The 13,840-nt window shown below is 31.2% G+C and overlaps 1 protein-coding gene across 1 annotated transcript; it reads left to right on the top strand.

Moving 5' to 3' along the window:
* The first annotated feature begins 3,630 nt into the window (after positions 1-3,630).
* On the top strand, positions 3,631-7,631 carry LOC146945902 (eukaryotic initiation factor 4A-10). Its single transcript, XM_085744181.1, has 5 exons — positions 3,631-3,800; positions 4,752-4,821; positions 4,966-5,072; positions 5,614-6,044; positions 6,774-7,631. Exons 2-5 carry the CDS (start codon positions 4,754-4,756, stop codon positions 7,407-7,409), a joined length of 1,242 nt encoding a protein of 413 aa, XP_085600307.1. The 5' UTR covers positions 3,631-3,800; positions 4,752-4,753; the 3' UTR covers positions 7,410-7,631.
* The last annotated feature ends 6,209 nt before the right edge of the window (positions 7,632-13,840 follow it).

Below are 13,840 nucleotides of genomic sequence, written 5' to 3'. Positions count from 1 at the left end.
ATTAATTATGTTCTTTTGTAGGGGTGTTCATGTCCAATCCAATGGAAACTGCAATAATCGAACCGAAAAACCAAAAACCAAAAATAAAACCGCAATTTTAAATGGATTAGTTTGGTTTTTGGTTCCCTTAGTATGAACCGGTCCAATCCAATCCAATCCAAACCGAAATATTTATACTTGTGTGTGTGTGTGTGTATATATTATATGAATTTTTTATAAATATTTTTTTTGAAGAATTATTAATGAACAAGTCTACAAAATAGTTACAGAACCCCGGCCACCCCCAAAAAATTCTGTAACTATTTTCTATACTAGTTCTTTAATAATTCTTCAAAAAAAAATGTAAATTTTTTTCTTCTTTTAAGAAATATTATTCATTTACGATTCTTTAACTATTTTCTTTAACCTACTAGTTTATTTACTTTATGTTGCTTTTATTTTCTACTTATTCATATTTTGTGTAACCTTACCTTTTCATGAAATGTCATAAAATAATATATTTTCTTAAAAGAAAATGAAAAAAATATACAACAATGAAAACCGAAAACCAATCTAATCCAAACCGAATTTTTTTGGATCGGATTGGATTGGATTTGATTTTAAAACCAAACCAATTGGATGAATAAATAACGAAACCGAAAAGATTGGATCAAATGGTTTTTTCTCCTAAAATCGAACTAATCCAATTTGCAAACACCCTTAACTGACTCAATGGTCAAACCAACAATTTTATGACCCCTTGACCTTAAATCTTTAGGTTGATGTTGTGTATAACAATTTTTTTAATGAAAAAATGATGCCCTAATCTAAGGTAGAGAAGACCTTATTACCCAAACAATATCTTAAAAAAATAATAATTACATTTACACCGTTTCAATCATATTAAAGAGCATTTTTTTTTACGTTAAAGACAAATTCATTAACGAAAGTTTTGCAATAAATCAAATGTCAAGACTACAGAAATACTAGGCGGAGTTTCTTCTATCCATATGCAATCTACATCTTAAGAGTGTATTTAGCTAAATAATAAGCAGCTTGGTTGGCTTCACGCCTAACATGCAAAAAATATAAACTACAAAACTACCATTAAAACTAATACAATCTCAAATAATAAAGCCAACATAGTTGGGAGATTGTTGATGAGCATTCAACGCCAAAATCACACTAGAAGCCTCTGATTATGCTATAAGATTAAAAAAAAACACATATCTATTGCAAATTCCTAGCCCTTCTGCATAGTTAAAGCTTCTACAACCTTTAAATCCGGTAATGAAAAGACTTGTCAGGAACTAGCAGCAACGACAACAGCTTCATCATCTCTCATCACAACACCAATACCCCACTTATTCCCCTATATCAGACCTGCCACATCAACATTAAGCTTATAGAAACCACTAAAAGGAGGTGTCCAATGAACATCAGATATTGGCAAAATTGGACTTCCACTTAGTGTCTCCACCAACACCGTACTAGCACTCTTAAAATTCACAATATCTCATAACATCAGTTCCCTTAAAACATTTATTATTTCTAACACACCATATCTCATAACACAAGGTTAAAACATGGAATATAATACCCTCATCGACATCAATTATTTCTCTCCAACCACTTCTAAAAAGGTACTTACCTGGAGGCATGCGAATTAAATACCTAGAGCTTGAACAAGCATGCACGGTTTTAAAAACCGGACCGATCCGACTGTGAACCGGAGGGTTGACCGGTTTGGCTGTCATATTGGATCGACCATGCTATTGAACCGGTGCGAACCGGTATGAATCGGATAAACCCGTTAAAAACCGGTGACCCGATAGTTTTTTGAACGAACCGGTTTAAAGCCTTTTTTTTAGAACAACTATTTTATATTTTAAAAAAATGAACATGCCCCAAGCAGGAATCAAACCAGGGAAGTGGCGGACATACATGTGGACGCTGACCACTGCACCATACAGTTGGTTGTGACAATTTATTAGTTGTTATTAATTATAGGGTTAATTATGTTTTTGGTCCCTACAAAATTGCGACCTTGTAAGTTTAGTCCTTACTTAATTTTAATAGCATTTTTAGTCCCTACAAAAAATTTCTGCACTCAATATTAGTCCTTACTCAATCTAAATTTGTTTAATTTATGCTTAAACTCTTAAGTTTTTCAACAATTTTTTACAGGCGTGTTAAGAACGTTATTAAAAGGTCCTCCGAAAAAAATATCGCAAAAATTTGATTTCTACGTCCATATTTTTGTTACTTATATCTTAAACTTTTATCGTTTTAAAAAATTCATATTTAATTTATTTCATGTTAAAAAATTATAGATTTTAGTAAATGAACCTTTTATAATGTTCTAAACTTGTATAAAAAGAATCGTTAAAAAATTTAAGAGTTTAAGGATAATTAAACAAAATTTATTTTAGCAGGGACTAAAATTATAAGTAATTTTTTTTTGTAGGGATTAAAAAAGCTATTAAAATTAAGTAAGGACTAAACTTAAAAGGTCGCAATTTTATAGGGACCAAAAACATATTTAACCCTTGATTATAAGGTTAAATATGTTTTTGGTCCCTATAAATATACCAACTTTTCGTTTTAGTCCCTCTAAAATTTTCCTTTAACTTTTAGTTCCTATAGAATTTTCAATCACTACTTTTGGTCCCTATTTTTAAGTTAATTTTTGGAATTTTTTAATGAAAATGTGCCGAAATATGTAAAATATTGTAAAAGAATTTCCCAAAAAAATTAGAATTTTTTAACAAAACACAAATTAAATATGAATTTTTAACCGTCAAAAATATAAAAATTCATATTAAATTTATCTTTTGGTAAAAAGTTCTAATTTTTTTTTGGGAGAGATTCTTATAATATTATGAATTTTTCTGCAAAATTTTATTGAAAAATATGAATTCTACATATGAGTTTACTTTAAAGGAGGTACCAAAAGTGAAGATGGTATATTTTAGAGGGACTAAAACGAAAAGTTGACATATTTATAGAGACCAAAAACACATTTAACCCTTAATTATATATATTCCCTCAAAAAAAAAAAAAGGAAACCTGTATTTTTTTTATGACTAGGAACTTGTATTATCTCTTTCTTTAAATATATATATATACACACACACAATAGAATTAATTTAGGCGTTTGCTTAGATAATTATGACATAATCGATGGACTTAAATTTGAAGAACAAATTTGAAAAATCATCTTAATTTATCTAATCATTTTTGTCAGCATTTAATAGTGTTATGATTTTTTTAATAGATCGAGTCATCTTGTTTATTGTTTAATACAAGGATAAAAACTTTATGAAGACCAAATGGTATGTCCAAGTTATCCGATTTAATCAGATTCTTTTATGTGGTTCGACCAATGATCCAATAATTCAACCAATGATCCAATGACCCACTGCCATTACCGAATCAATGACGGGTCCGATTTTTAAAACTATGCAAGCATGTATGTATTTTTAGCACTAGACCAAGACCAATAAAATCTATGGCGGTTTGACCTATCTAGTGGGGGTACGGAACCAAAGGGCAAATCTGTAAAAGCACATACCGAGTCCAATAACAAAACAGAAAACTAGGGTATGTTTTTGTTACTATAATCTTTGGCTATTGTGACACAGTTCTCTCACTCACTCGCTTTTTCACAACGCAAAAACAAAAACGCTCTTTGCTCTCTCTCTTTCCTCAACTCCGCGGCTTAGATCTGAGGAGTTTTGGAAACCCTAATAACCAACCGTTCTCTTCAACAACATCGCTTTTTCTCTCTCCGATCATCAACTTTTTCATCATCTCTTAAGGTAGCTTTTTTCTTCTATCGTCTTTTCCGATTCGCTTTTTGTTTTTATTGTTTTGTTTTAATCGATTTACTTTTTATTGTTGTTTTTATGTATTGGATCTGTTTATGGATTTTTTGTTTGTTTGATTTGCGTCTTTTTTTTTGTGTTTTTAAACACGCTTCGAAGTTCGATTGTTATTGTTATCGGTTCTGTCTTTTTTTTTTGTTATGTTTGTAGCGTTCGATGACTTTGTTTTTTTGTTTGTTTTTTATATTCTTGTTTTAGGATTAGTTTCATATGCTTGATTTTTATTGTAGGTTAGATTTTTATTTTGTTCGATTTTATTTATTTAAGAGATTATGTTGATTTTATTTTAATCTATCGTTTTTAATCTCATCATGTTCATTGCTGTAATAATTTGTGTATATGGTTTTGCTTGTGCTATAATTTGTTGAAAGTGTATTTTTTTTAGTTGAGATAAAAGAGGGTTACCCTTTTCTTGAAGTAGATTGAAAATAGTTAAAAGGTTATGTCTGGTTCAAAGGAGGGTGGTGAGTGATTTAATTTGATAATAATTTGATTGGTTGAGAGGGAAGGTAAATATTAGTTGTTTGGTTTATTGGTAGGAGGGGAGAGATTTTCATAAAGAAAAATGATTAATTTACTTTTATATACCATCATATCTTTTATCTTTTGGGTCGCATGTTATATTTTAGTGTACTATTACACAAACACTTCAATTTGAGTTATGTCAAAATTGTTATCGTTACTTCATTCAACAATAATAGATATTTGTATAATGGTTGAAGTTGGCAAAGTGTTGCTTAGACTTTTTTTGAGAAGATGCAGTTTTTTTTTATACTTAAATCGTGTATTTTCCTTTGGTTAACATGTTTTCCTTGGATTGGATTAATGCCAAACTAAGCATGCTTTAGTAATTGTGTGCTAATATTATTCCTTTACTTCCTGCAGTCATGGCAGGCGTTGCACCAGAGGGTTCACAGTTTGATGCTAAGCAGTTTGATTCAAAAATGAATGAGTTGTAAGTACAACCCCGTCATAGCTTTGTTTTTATTTTTATTTTTTATTTTTTTAAGTGAAGTATACAATTCTGTTTTTTTAGCGTTTAGTGTTACTATTCTTGTTTTTGTCTAACTTCGGGTACATACCTTCAATGCATCTACAGACTCACAACTGATGCACAGGACTTCTTCACATCTTATGATGAGGTCTATGATAGTTTTGATGCTATGGGCTTGCAAGAGAATCTTCTCAGAGGCATTTACGCATATGGTAGATTTAATCTTTTCTGTTCTTTTCTACTTCCTTCTGTACCAATCTTTAATTTTTTTAACCAGATGGGATTTTTTTCGTGCTTTCATCTTCTAAGAATTAAAATGTTATTGTTGGGCTCTGTTGGTCCTTAAATTTTGTATTGTATCTGGCAGCTAAAAACCTTCCATACTGTGAAATATACCCGTTTTGTTTTGCTTCCTATTTATCACGGTTGTTTCTTTATAATTTTTGAAATTGGAATATTTTTATCACTACCATAAGTTCGATTTCTACTTTTTCATAAAAAAAACCCAAGATTGTTCTTGTTTCTGTATGAGTTTTATGCATGTAAAATGAATCTATCATCCTTTTTCTACGTAGTATATCCTCTCATTTACTATAAAAACCTTTTGCATATTTTATTCCACCTTGCTAATGTTGTATGACTTTATTCAGCTGTATTTTTGTACAAACAAGTATTTGCACTGCCGAGTCTTTTATTGATACATAAATAAATGTACACATAAATCCTTAATAACTAGTTTGATTTGTGTTTTAGGTTTTGAGAAGCCATCAGCTATTCAGCAACGGGGAATAGTTCCATTTATCAAGGGTCTTGATGTTATACAACAGGCTCAATCTGGAACAGGGAAGACTGCAACCTTCTGCTCTGGGATTTTGCAGCAACTTGACTACAGTGTGACCGAATGCCAAGCCTTGGTCTTGGCACCTACTCGTGAGCTTGCTCAGCAGATTGAGAAGGTCATGCGTGCACTTGGAGATTATCTAGGTGTGAAGGTGCATGCTTGTGTCGGAGGAACCAGTGTTCGTGAAGATCAGCGCATTCTATCAAGCGGTGTTCATGTTGTTGTTGGTACCCCTGGACGTGTATTTGACATGCTGCGCAGACAGTCGCTTCGACCAGATTACATCAAAATGTTCGTATTGGACGAGGCTGATGAGATGCTTTCTCGTGGTTTTAAAGATCAGGTACCTTCTAATTTTTGTACACTTTCTAAAATTTCTTAATGGAAAATATTAAGGTACTAGTAATCACATTCCTAGGTATGCTGTTTCTGGGAATTGCACCTCTAGGAACATTGTTCTTATCTATTCATAATTCTAGTAATGTTTTCAAAATTTATTGTTAAAAAACAAATTAAGGTGGGAAATTGTGTAGTAAGGATAAAAGTGGAAAATTATAGTTTGATGTGAGTTTGAAAATAACTGCTCTCTCCATAGAAATTTAAGATTCCCATTTCTCGAGCTTGAACTTAGAGTATGGATATATTACAATCATGTAAATATTCTAATGCCAGAGAATAATTTTTTAACCTGTTTCAAAATGAAATATATTTTTTGTGAATGATTTTTCATACCTTGAAACAAACCCTACTACTGTCGGTAGCAAAACTAAAATGTGGAATTAAGTTCCTTTCAATCTTGAAGATTTTGATCTTTATTTTACAAACCGAGGATTAATTTTTTAGAAATTGTTTGAAACATGGAAATATACATTCTGAAGCTCACTATCCCAGTAAATAGTAATATTATTGGATGCCCTTAAACACAGTCTTGTACTATTAGGATTAGGAGCACAACTAAAACTTGAAAAAAGTTCCTCTCAGCTATCTTGAAGATTTGATTTTTATTTGCCTACTGATTTATTGTCCTAAAAGAATTAATGTATGCATGTTATAACCTTCATTTTATTTTCAGATCTATGATATATTCCAGCTGTTGCCATCTAAGATTCAAGTCGGAGTTTTCTCTGCTACAATGCCTCCTGAGGCACTTGAGATCACAAGGAAGTTCATGAACAAACCTGTGAGGATTCTTGTGAAGCGTGATGAGCTCACCTTGGAGGGTATCAAGCAGTTTTATGTCAACGTTGATAAGGAGGAATGGAAGCTCGACACACTCTGTGATCTTTATGAGACTTTGGCTATCACCCAGAGTGTCATTTTTGTTAACACCAGACGAAAGGTTGACTGGCTGACTGACAAGATGAGAAGCCGTGACCACACTGTCTCAGCAACACACGGAGACATGGACCAAAATACTAGGGACATTATCATGCGTGAATTCCGTTCTGGATCTTCCCGTGTTTTGATAACTACCGATCTTCTGGCTCGTGGTATTGATGTTCAGCAAGTGTCTTTGGTTATAAATTATGATCTCCCAACACAGCCTGAGAACTATCTCCATCGTATTGGTCGTAGTGGAAGGTTTGGAAGGAAAGGTGTTGCTATTAACTTCGTCACAACTGATGACGAAAGAATGCTGAGTGACATCCAGAAGTTCTACAATGTGTTGATTGAGGAGCTGCCTTCCAATGTTGCTGAACTTCTGTGATGAAATTTTTTCTTCCATCATTACTTAGAGGGAAGTTGGTTTCTGAGTTAAGTGGTATGTAATGTTTCTCCTCTTTTTGCCCCATTTGTTGTATTTCTGTTTTAAAACCTTGTTTGGCCTTTTTAATAGGTGTAGTAATTTATTTTACATTTTCCGTCTGAACATCCTAAGTGATAAGTACTTGCAATGTGGAATGCATTATTGTCTGAATTGGCTTGTTGATTGTTGTTGCACCTTTTTAACAAGCAAGTTTTTGAATTTATGTGAGTTCTAATATATATGCTGAAGTAGTTTGATTTTTTGGATGTAAACAAAGCTGTATGGCTGGTACCCGTTGGATGTGTTTGTTTATTGGGGGATAGATGACTCGATTCGGTCAAAGGTTACATAAGTTATGGTTTTATATCATTTAGAACATTTCATTCTCCTGATTGCCGCACAATATTATTAAGCTCTTTAATTAAATGAACATGGCCTCAAGTAGCATGTTCGTAATGATCATTATTGCCATCCCAATTGAAATGATCAACGCATTCATAGTAGAATGTTTCTATTGAAGGCGGCCATTGAGAAAAGATATTAGACAATAACTCGCAACTTTTAATTTGATGATGACGATAATTAGTGTCGAATGGCAGGCATCATGCATGACCTGCGAAGTAGCCGGATTTGAATAAAGTGCTGTCATTCAATGATACACTATTTAGTACAGTTTTGCTTTATAAAACTGCAACCATTATTTTATGTAAATCTGCCACTTATAACGAGTTAATTTCCAGATGGTTGATATAGTTAACTTCATTAAGTTATCTGTATATATCATATGATCCTATGGTGGCTGTTATATTTTGATTGGACGATGTTGATTCTTACCGTTTTAATTCAATTTTTTTATTTTATTTTTATAGTTAGTAATAAAAATAATGATTGGCTCATAGGATATACGATAAAATATGTGGTGTTTTCGGTGAGGCATCGACCATGTTTTCATTGGTAACTAAGTTTTGGCATCTCCAGTCTGTCAATTTTGAAAATGAAAAGAAATCGACGACTATTTGGCAACTATATATAATTATTTGTAATAGATAACCTTGTTAGTTGAGAAGATATTTACTTTATTTTTATCATGTTATTTTTTGTATTAAATGGTTTTCACTCAAGTATGTTTTCAGTATTAAATGGTTTTCACTCAAGTATGTTTTCAAGATAGTTAAAGTGCTTTTTTACTATAAATTTTTATCATGTTATTTTTTGTATTAAATGGTTTTCACTCAAGTATGTTTTCAAAAATTGTGTTTTATATAAGAAGTAACTCGGAATTTGGATGATTTATATAAGAAGTAACTCGGAATTTGGATGATAGATTTCTTAAACATGCTTTTTAATAGAACGGATTTGTTTGACATTGAAGTAAAATATTCTATATTTGGATGTTTACATCTTATGATTTATTGTTGATGTTCAATGAGAAAATATCAAATCCATTGAAATTACGTTCAAATAAATTTACCATAAAAAAATAAATAGTTATCAAGGGTATATCCAATGGATTGGTTCAAAAAGGAGGAAAACTGATGAAATGCCATTGATTCAAATGTTATTCGCCATATTAAAGTTGATGGTATTTCTGTTTTTTGTTTGTTGTTATTCGTGGATTTTTGTATTAGATCGCTACATGGTGGAAGTCTAGGATTTTCTGCTTAGATAAGTCTAGCATATTTTGATGAAATGCCATCGATGATGATCATTTTTAAATTATTTATTAAAAAAAGAAAACATTTTTTCTAGGGGATCAAAGTTTTAATATAAGAGGTTTCTTTTGTTTATTTTGTTTTGGTAGGTCAAATTTTGAGTTTTAAGAGTATTATACTTTCCCTTTAAAAAAAAAAAAGAGTATTATACTTTTGGATCGACCCAACTTTTTCCCTACTATTTTTTTATAACAAAAACTAGAATGTAAACGCACCATAGAATTGACATTCGAACTATTTTAATATAACAAAAATCATCACATATCATTTGCAACACCCGAATAAATTTTATTTTCCTTAAAATCAAACATGGTTATAGCTATGTTATACATAAACATTGTTGTCCTCGTGAGCAGTTGGTTGGAACAAAGCATAAAATATGCAAGGTCCGAGGTTCAATCCCCGACCACTACCAAAAAGAAAAAAAAAATACATAAACATTGTTTTCATGTCACGTGCCTTATCGGCAATATCGGCAATTTTATAACAAGAAAGGTACATGATGGATTGAGTGATAGATCTAACATCGAGAAGGCAGATCATAAGTTGGAAGAAGTGGACAATATCATTCATGTTGGTATAAGGTTTTGATTTTTACTCTTTAAATTTAAAACATAATTTATTGTATAATTCTTAAGTTAGTTATAATGACTGGGTATTAAAAAAGGTTACCTTTTGGGATTTAAAGGGTATGCAAAATTAGTTTAAGATAATTTTACACACACATTTAATGGAAATCCCTTGTAAGCGTATTGAAATGAGTGGTATGACATAGAAAGAAATGGGATCCTTCATTGAGTTAAAATAATTTTATAAAATGAACACATGATATATACAATTTTATTTGGGTAGATAAACGAAATGACATCATCCATTGAAAAACAAATGGGCAATTGAAATAGCTAGAGTTCAAACCACAAAATCTAACAAATTTAGCAATTTTGCCGGTTGAATTAAGATTTGTAGATGAATACACAACTTTTAAATACATGCGAAAATGATTAAAAAAAATCTTATAATAAAAACAAACATAAGAATAATAAGGTGAAATTTGAGAACCCTAAGGTGAAATTTGAGAAAACCACCAGCCACAAGGAGGTATCCAACAAATTACAATTATTAAAGGCAAAATGGTATAGGGTGATTATATATATACACACACAGCACACACACACCAGTACTCCATTAGCCTAGCAACAAGCTGAAGCACAAAAGATTTCATCTATTCTATAATAGGGGGTTCAATCTAGGTAAACATGGTAATTCAATTCACTCGCTACATTTCACACTCTGCCTTATTTCGACTTCAAAGTGTCCGTTGCACCTCGTCCTCTATTTGAGAAAAAACATACAAGATGGTGTACCGCTCGTTAACATCAAAGCTCGGAGATCACATCACAATTTTCGAGTTTTGAGGTTGAAGAAAACATATATTAATTCTCTTTCACTTGTATGGATCACATCACGATCTAGTGAAACCATACCTCATGTTCCATCCGGGAACAATAATATAGAAAACATATATTAATTCTCTTTAACTTGAACAATAAACTTCTATAAATAATAATCAATCCATTTAGGCTTTCTTTCCCTAGGTTACTCTTAAAGAGTTGTAGATAATTTACTCAACAACCAATGAAATAAAAACTAGTTTATGGGTAGCACTTACAAATTTACATATCGACCTAATTTTCAATGGATGTTGGGTTAGTTATCCATTTCTTCAAGTGTAGCTTAGGTCTCACCATCAATTTAATGTTATTATTAATTCATCTACCGCTTTTTTTTGTTACAAAAGAGGGCAAAGCCCAAGGAAAAAAGAAACAAACTAAGATGACGTTCTTAGACATGCAAGCCCCAAAAAGATCAGTAAATAAAAGACTCTGAAGCTCATTAGGAGGAGTCTCCAAAAGATTAAAATTCATAGAATCCATCGAAATGCTAAAATTAGCAAGCCAAACTGCACTTCTGTTGCCCTCACGCAATGTATGGTTAATTTGGACAGTCCAACTCAAATTCAAAAACTTCCGAATACGCCAAACCAACATAGAAATATTCCCATTAAACTCGCAATTATCAGTAATCATGTCTGCAAAGAATCTTCAAGTCATTTTCTACTATAAGTTGAGTTATATTCTCCCTCCAAGTCATGTCCAAACTCAAATACACGCTTCATAATTTAACATGAAAAACATCACACGATTCAATCTTTTTGGTGTAGCCTTTGATCCATCTTCCGTCGGAGTCCCGAAGGAGACCTCCACACCTTGCAAGAGTATCACATATCTTCCATGCTCCATCAGTGTTGAGTTTAAACCAACCAATCTGAGTTCGTTCCCATCCAATATATATGGTCTCCTTTTTTTGAAATCTTCTATGCATAGGATATAAGGTAATATCTTATATATCTTTAATGAATCTGTGAATTACCAAAGTTGGGTTGCTTGGTTTTTGAAAATCTGCTTCAAAAATATATTTGTTCCGCCACACCCTCAAGTAGCAACATGTCGTCATGAAAGTAGTCTGCTAAGTAATTGGGTTATCTCCAATACCTTTTTTTATTGAGGTTGTTGAAGATCCACTCCATGCATTCAAAAGAGGAAAAATGAGTTACATAATTAGATGGGAGAAGTTTGAGTCATACCAGAGTGTCATACAAGCAGTCACAGAGCACATGAACTTATAAGAAAAAATCGAGAATGTTTGAATAGATACATGTACTCTCATCTATCACTATTATAGGGAAAAACTCATTTTTTAAATTTATTGAATAACTTGTACTCCATCCGTTTCAAAATACATGTCCAATTTTTGCAATATGCACTATTCACTTAACTTACTTTGACCATACTTTTTAACTAATGTATAAATACAAATATTAGCATGTAGGATGTTGTTTGATTTGTCTCGACAAATATTTTCAAAATATTAAATTTTTATAATATTTTACTTTAGATAATTAAAGATATTAACAGTCAAAATTATGTATTGGCATATGTGAAGTGGTTGACTTGGACATGTATTTTGAAACGGATGGAGTATATTTGAACAAGATACATCGGTTATTCAATACATATAAAAAATAAGCTTTTTCTTATAGGGAAATGCTAATAAATGCTCTCAAGGCAAGTCTAAAGAAGAAACTTTATTTTGAAAATGATGCATTCAACACATTGAAACTTTAAATAATAATTTCTTTTACATAGAATTTATCAATTATTTCTATTTTTGAATCCGCAACTAGTGTCTTAAGGGCACTTGTTAGCAAGACCTTTTTTATAATAGAGAACGAAAATAGTAACTTTTTAACAAATTTGTGTACCTTTTAACTTTCTTAATTATTTATTACCTTTTAACTTTCTTAATTATTGTAGTAATTTATTGTATGGAGTAAATAGGCATGGAGTCATAATGTTACTCCCTCCGTTTCAAAATGAGTGTCGCTTTAGCCAAAAAAAATTGTTTTAAAATGAGTGTCGCTTTCAGTTTCCAATGCAATAATAACTTTTTCTTTTCAATTGTATCCTCCAATTAATACTCTGCACACTACTTCTAAAGTATTACTTTTAAAACTAACCAATAGTTAATAAGGATAATTTGGTAAAATAACCATTCTCTTTCTCTTAATCATTGCATTTTTTTAATATGTGTGCAAACATCTAAAACGACACTCATTTTGAAACGGATGAAGTAATTAATAAAGGACCAAATGCAACCAATGGTGAGACATAATATAGAGGTTGGACTTTGAAATCTGTAGCCTTTGCGTATTTATATGTCGATGACGTAAGAAAATATTTATAGCTTCCCTTCACAATAATATGACCGTGGCTACTACTCTTCTATTAACGCGTTCCATGTAAAGCTATTCCTCCGCGTAATTTCTTCACTCCCATGGAGGAACCTTCCAACCCCATTTCCTCAACGTATCCACACACTCAACCCATTGGTCATATTAATAAACAAATTGCTTTTTATTTTTAGGTTGATTGAATAACTTGTGTATGTGGACTATAATATATTCTAAATATATTAGCTATTTAATAAATTTGAAAAAAAAATATTTACTCATTAATGTGACCCAAATGAGTATAAATACAACAATTTGTAAATTTATGAAACCGTACTACAAATTCAATATTCATCATCACATTTAATGTGAATTTTTAGTCAAATTCTCACATTAACATCTTTGATTCGACTCTTATATCATGTTAAATAAATTGTGTGTTTGTTTCAAGTTATATTTGTAGATTCCTAGGAGTAAAATCATAAAAATGCATATACCTATATGTTTGTTACAAATTTACTAAATTTTATTTCTACATCCGTCCTTAAATATAAATAACTTTTGTTGTTTTTCAAAAGATATTATAATGTAGTTAGTGTGTCTATTTCATGTATCAATACTACCTTAATATGTACATAGTTTATCTTGTTTTTCATATTTCAAAAAATTAATAATATTAATTAGAGGTTTATTTGAAAAAGAAGTATTAAATGTATCTTATAATTAATTTTTTTTTTATATTTAAAGACAATTTTTTTAACTTATATTTAGTGACTACCAACTTCAAAACATTTATTGGTACCACCTTCTACTTTATAAAATACTCCAATCACTAACAAACAATCACAATTCACACACACCCCTAAACAAAAAGACAAAATATAAAATAA

Source organism: Medicago sativa, chromosome 2, assembly GCF_051527215.1.
Source record: "Medicago sativa cultivar Bolivia chromosome 2, Bolivia_mono, whole genome shotgun sequence".
NCBI lineage: Eukaryota > Viridiplantae > Streptophyta > Magnoliopsida > Fabales > Fabaceae > Medicago > Medicago sativa.
The sequence above is the reverse complement of the archived record's forward strand: the minus strand, read 5'-3'. Positions and strand labels throughout refer to the sequence as shown.

Coding starts and splice junctions, on each gene's coding strand:
- LOC146945902 (XM_085744181.1), top strand. CDS start 4,754: ATGGCAGGCGTTGCACCAGAGGGTTCACAGTTTGATGCTAAGCAGTTT. Junction 5,073..5,613: donor CAGAGGCATTTACGCATATG/GTAGATTTAATC, acceptor TTTGTGTTTTAG/GTTTTGAGAAGCCATCAGCT. Junction 6,045..6,773: donor CTCGTGGTTTTAAAGATCAG/GTACCTTCTAAT, acceptor TTTTATTTTCAG/ATCTATGATATATTCCAGCT.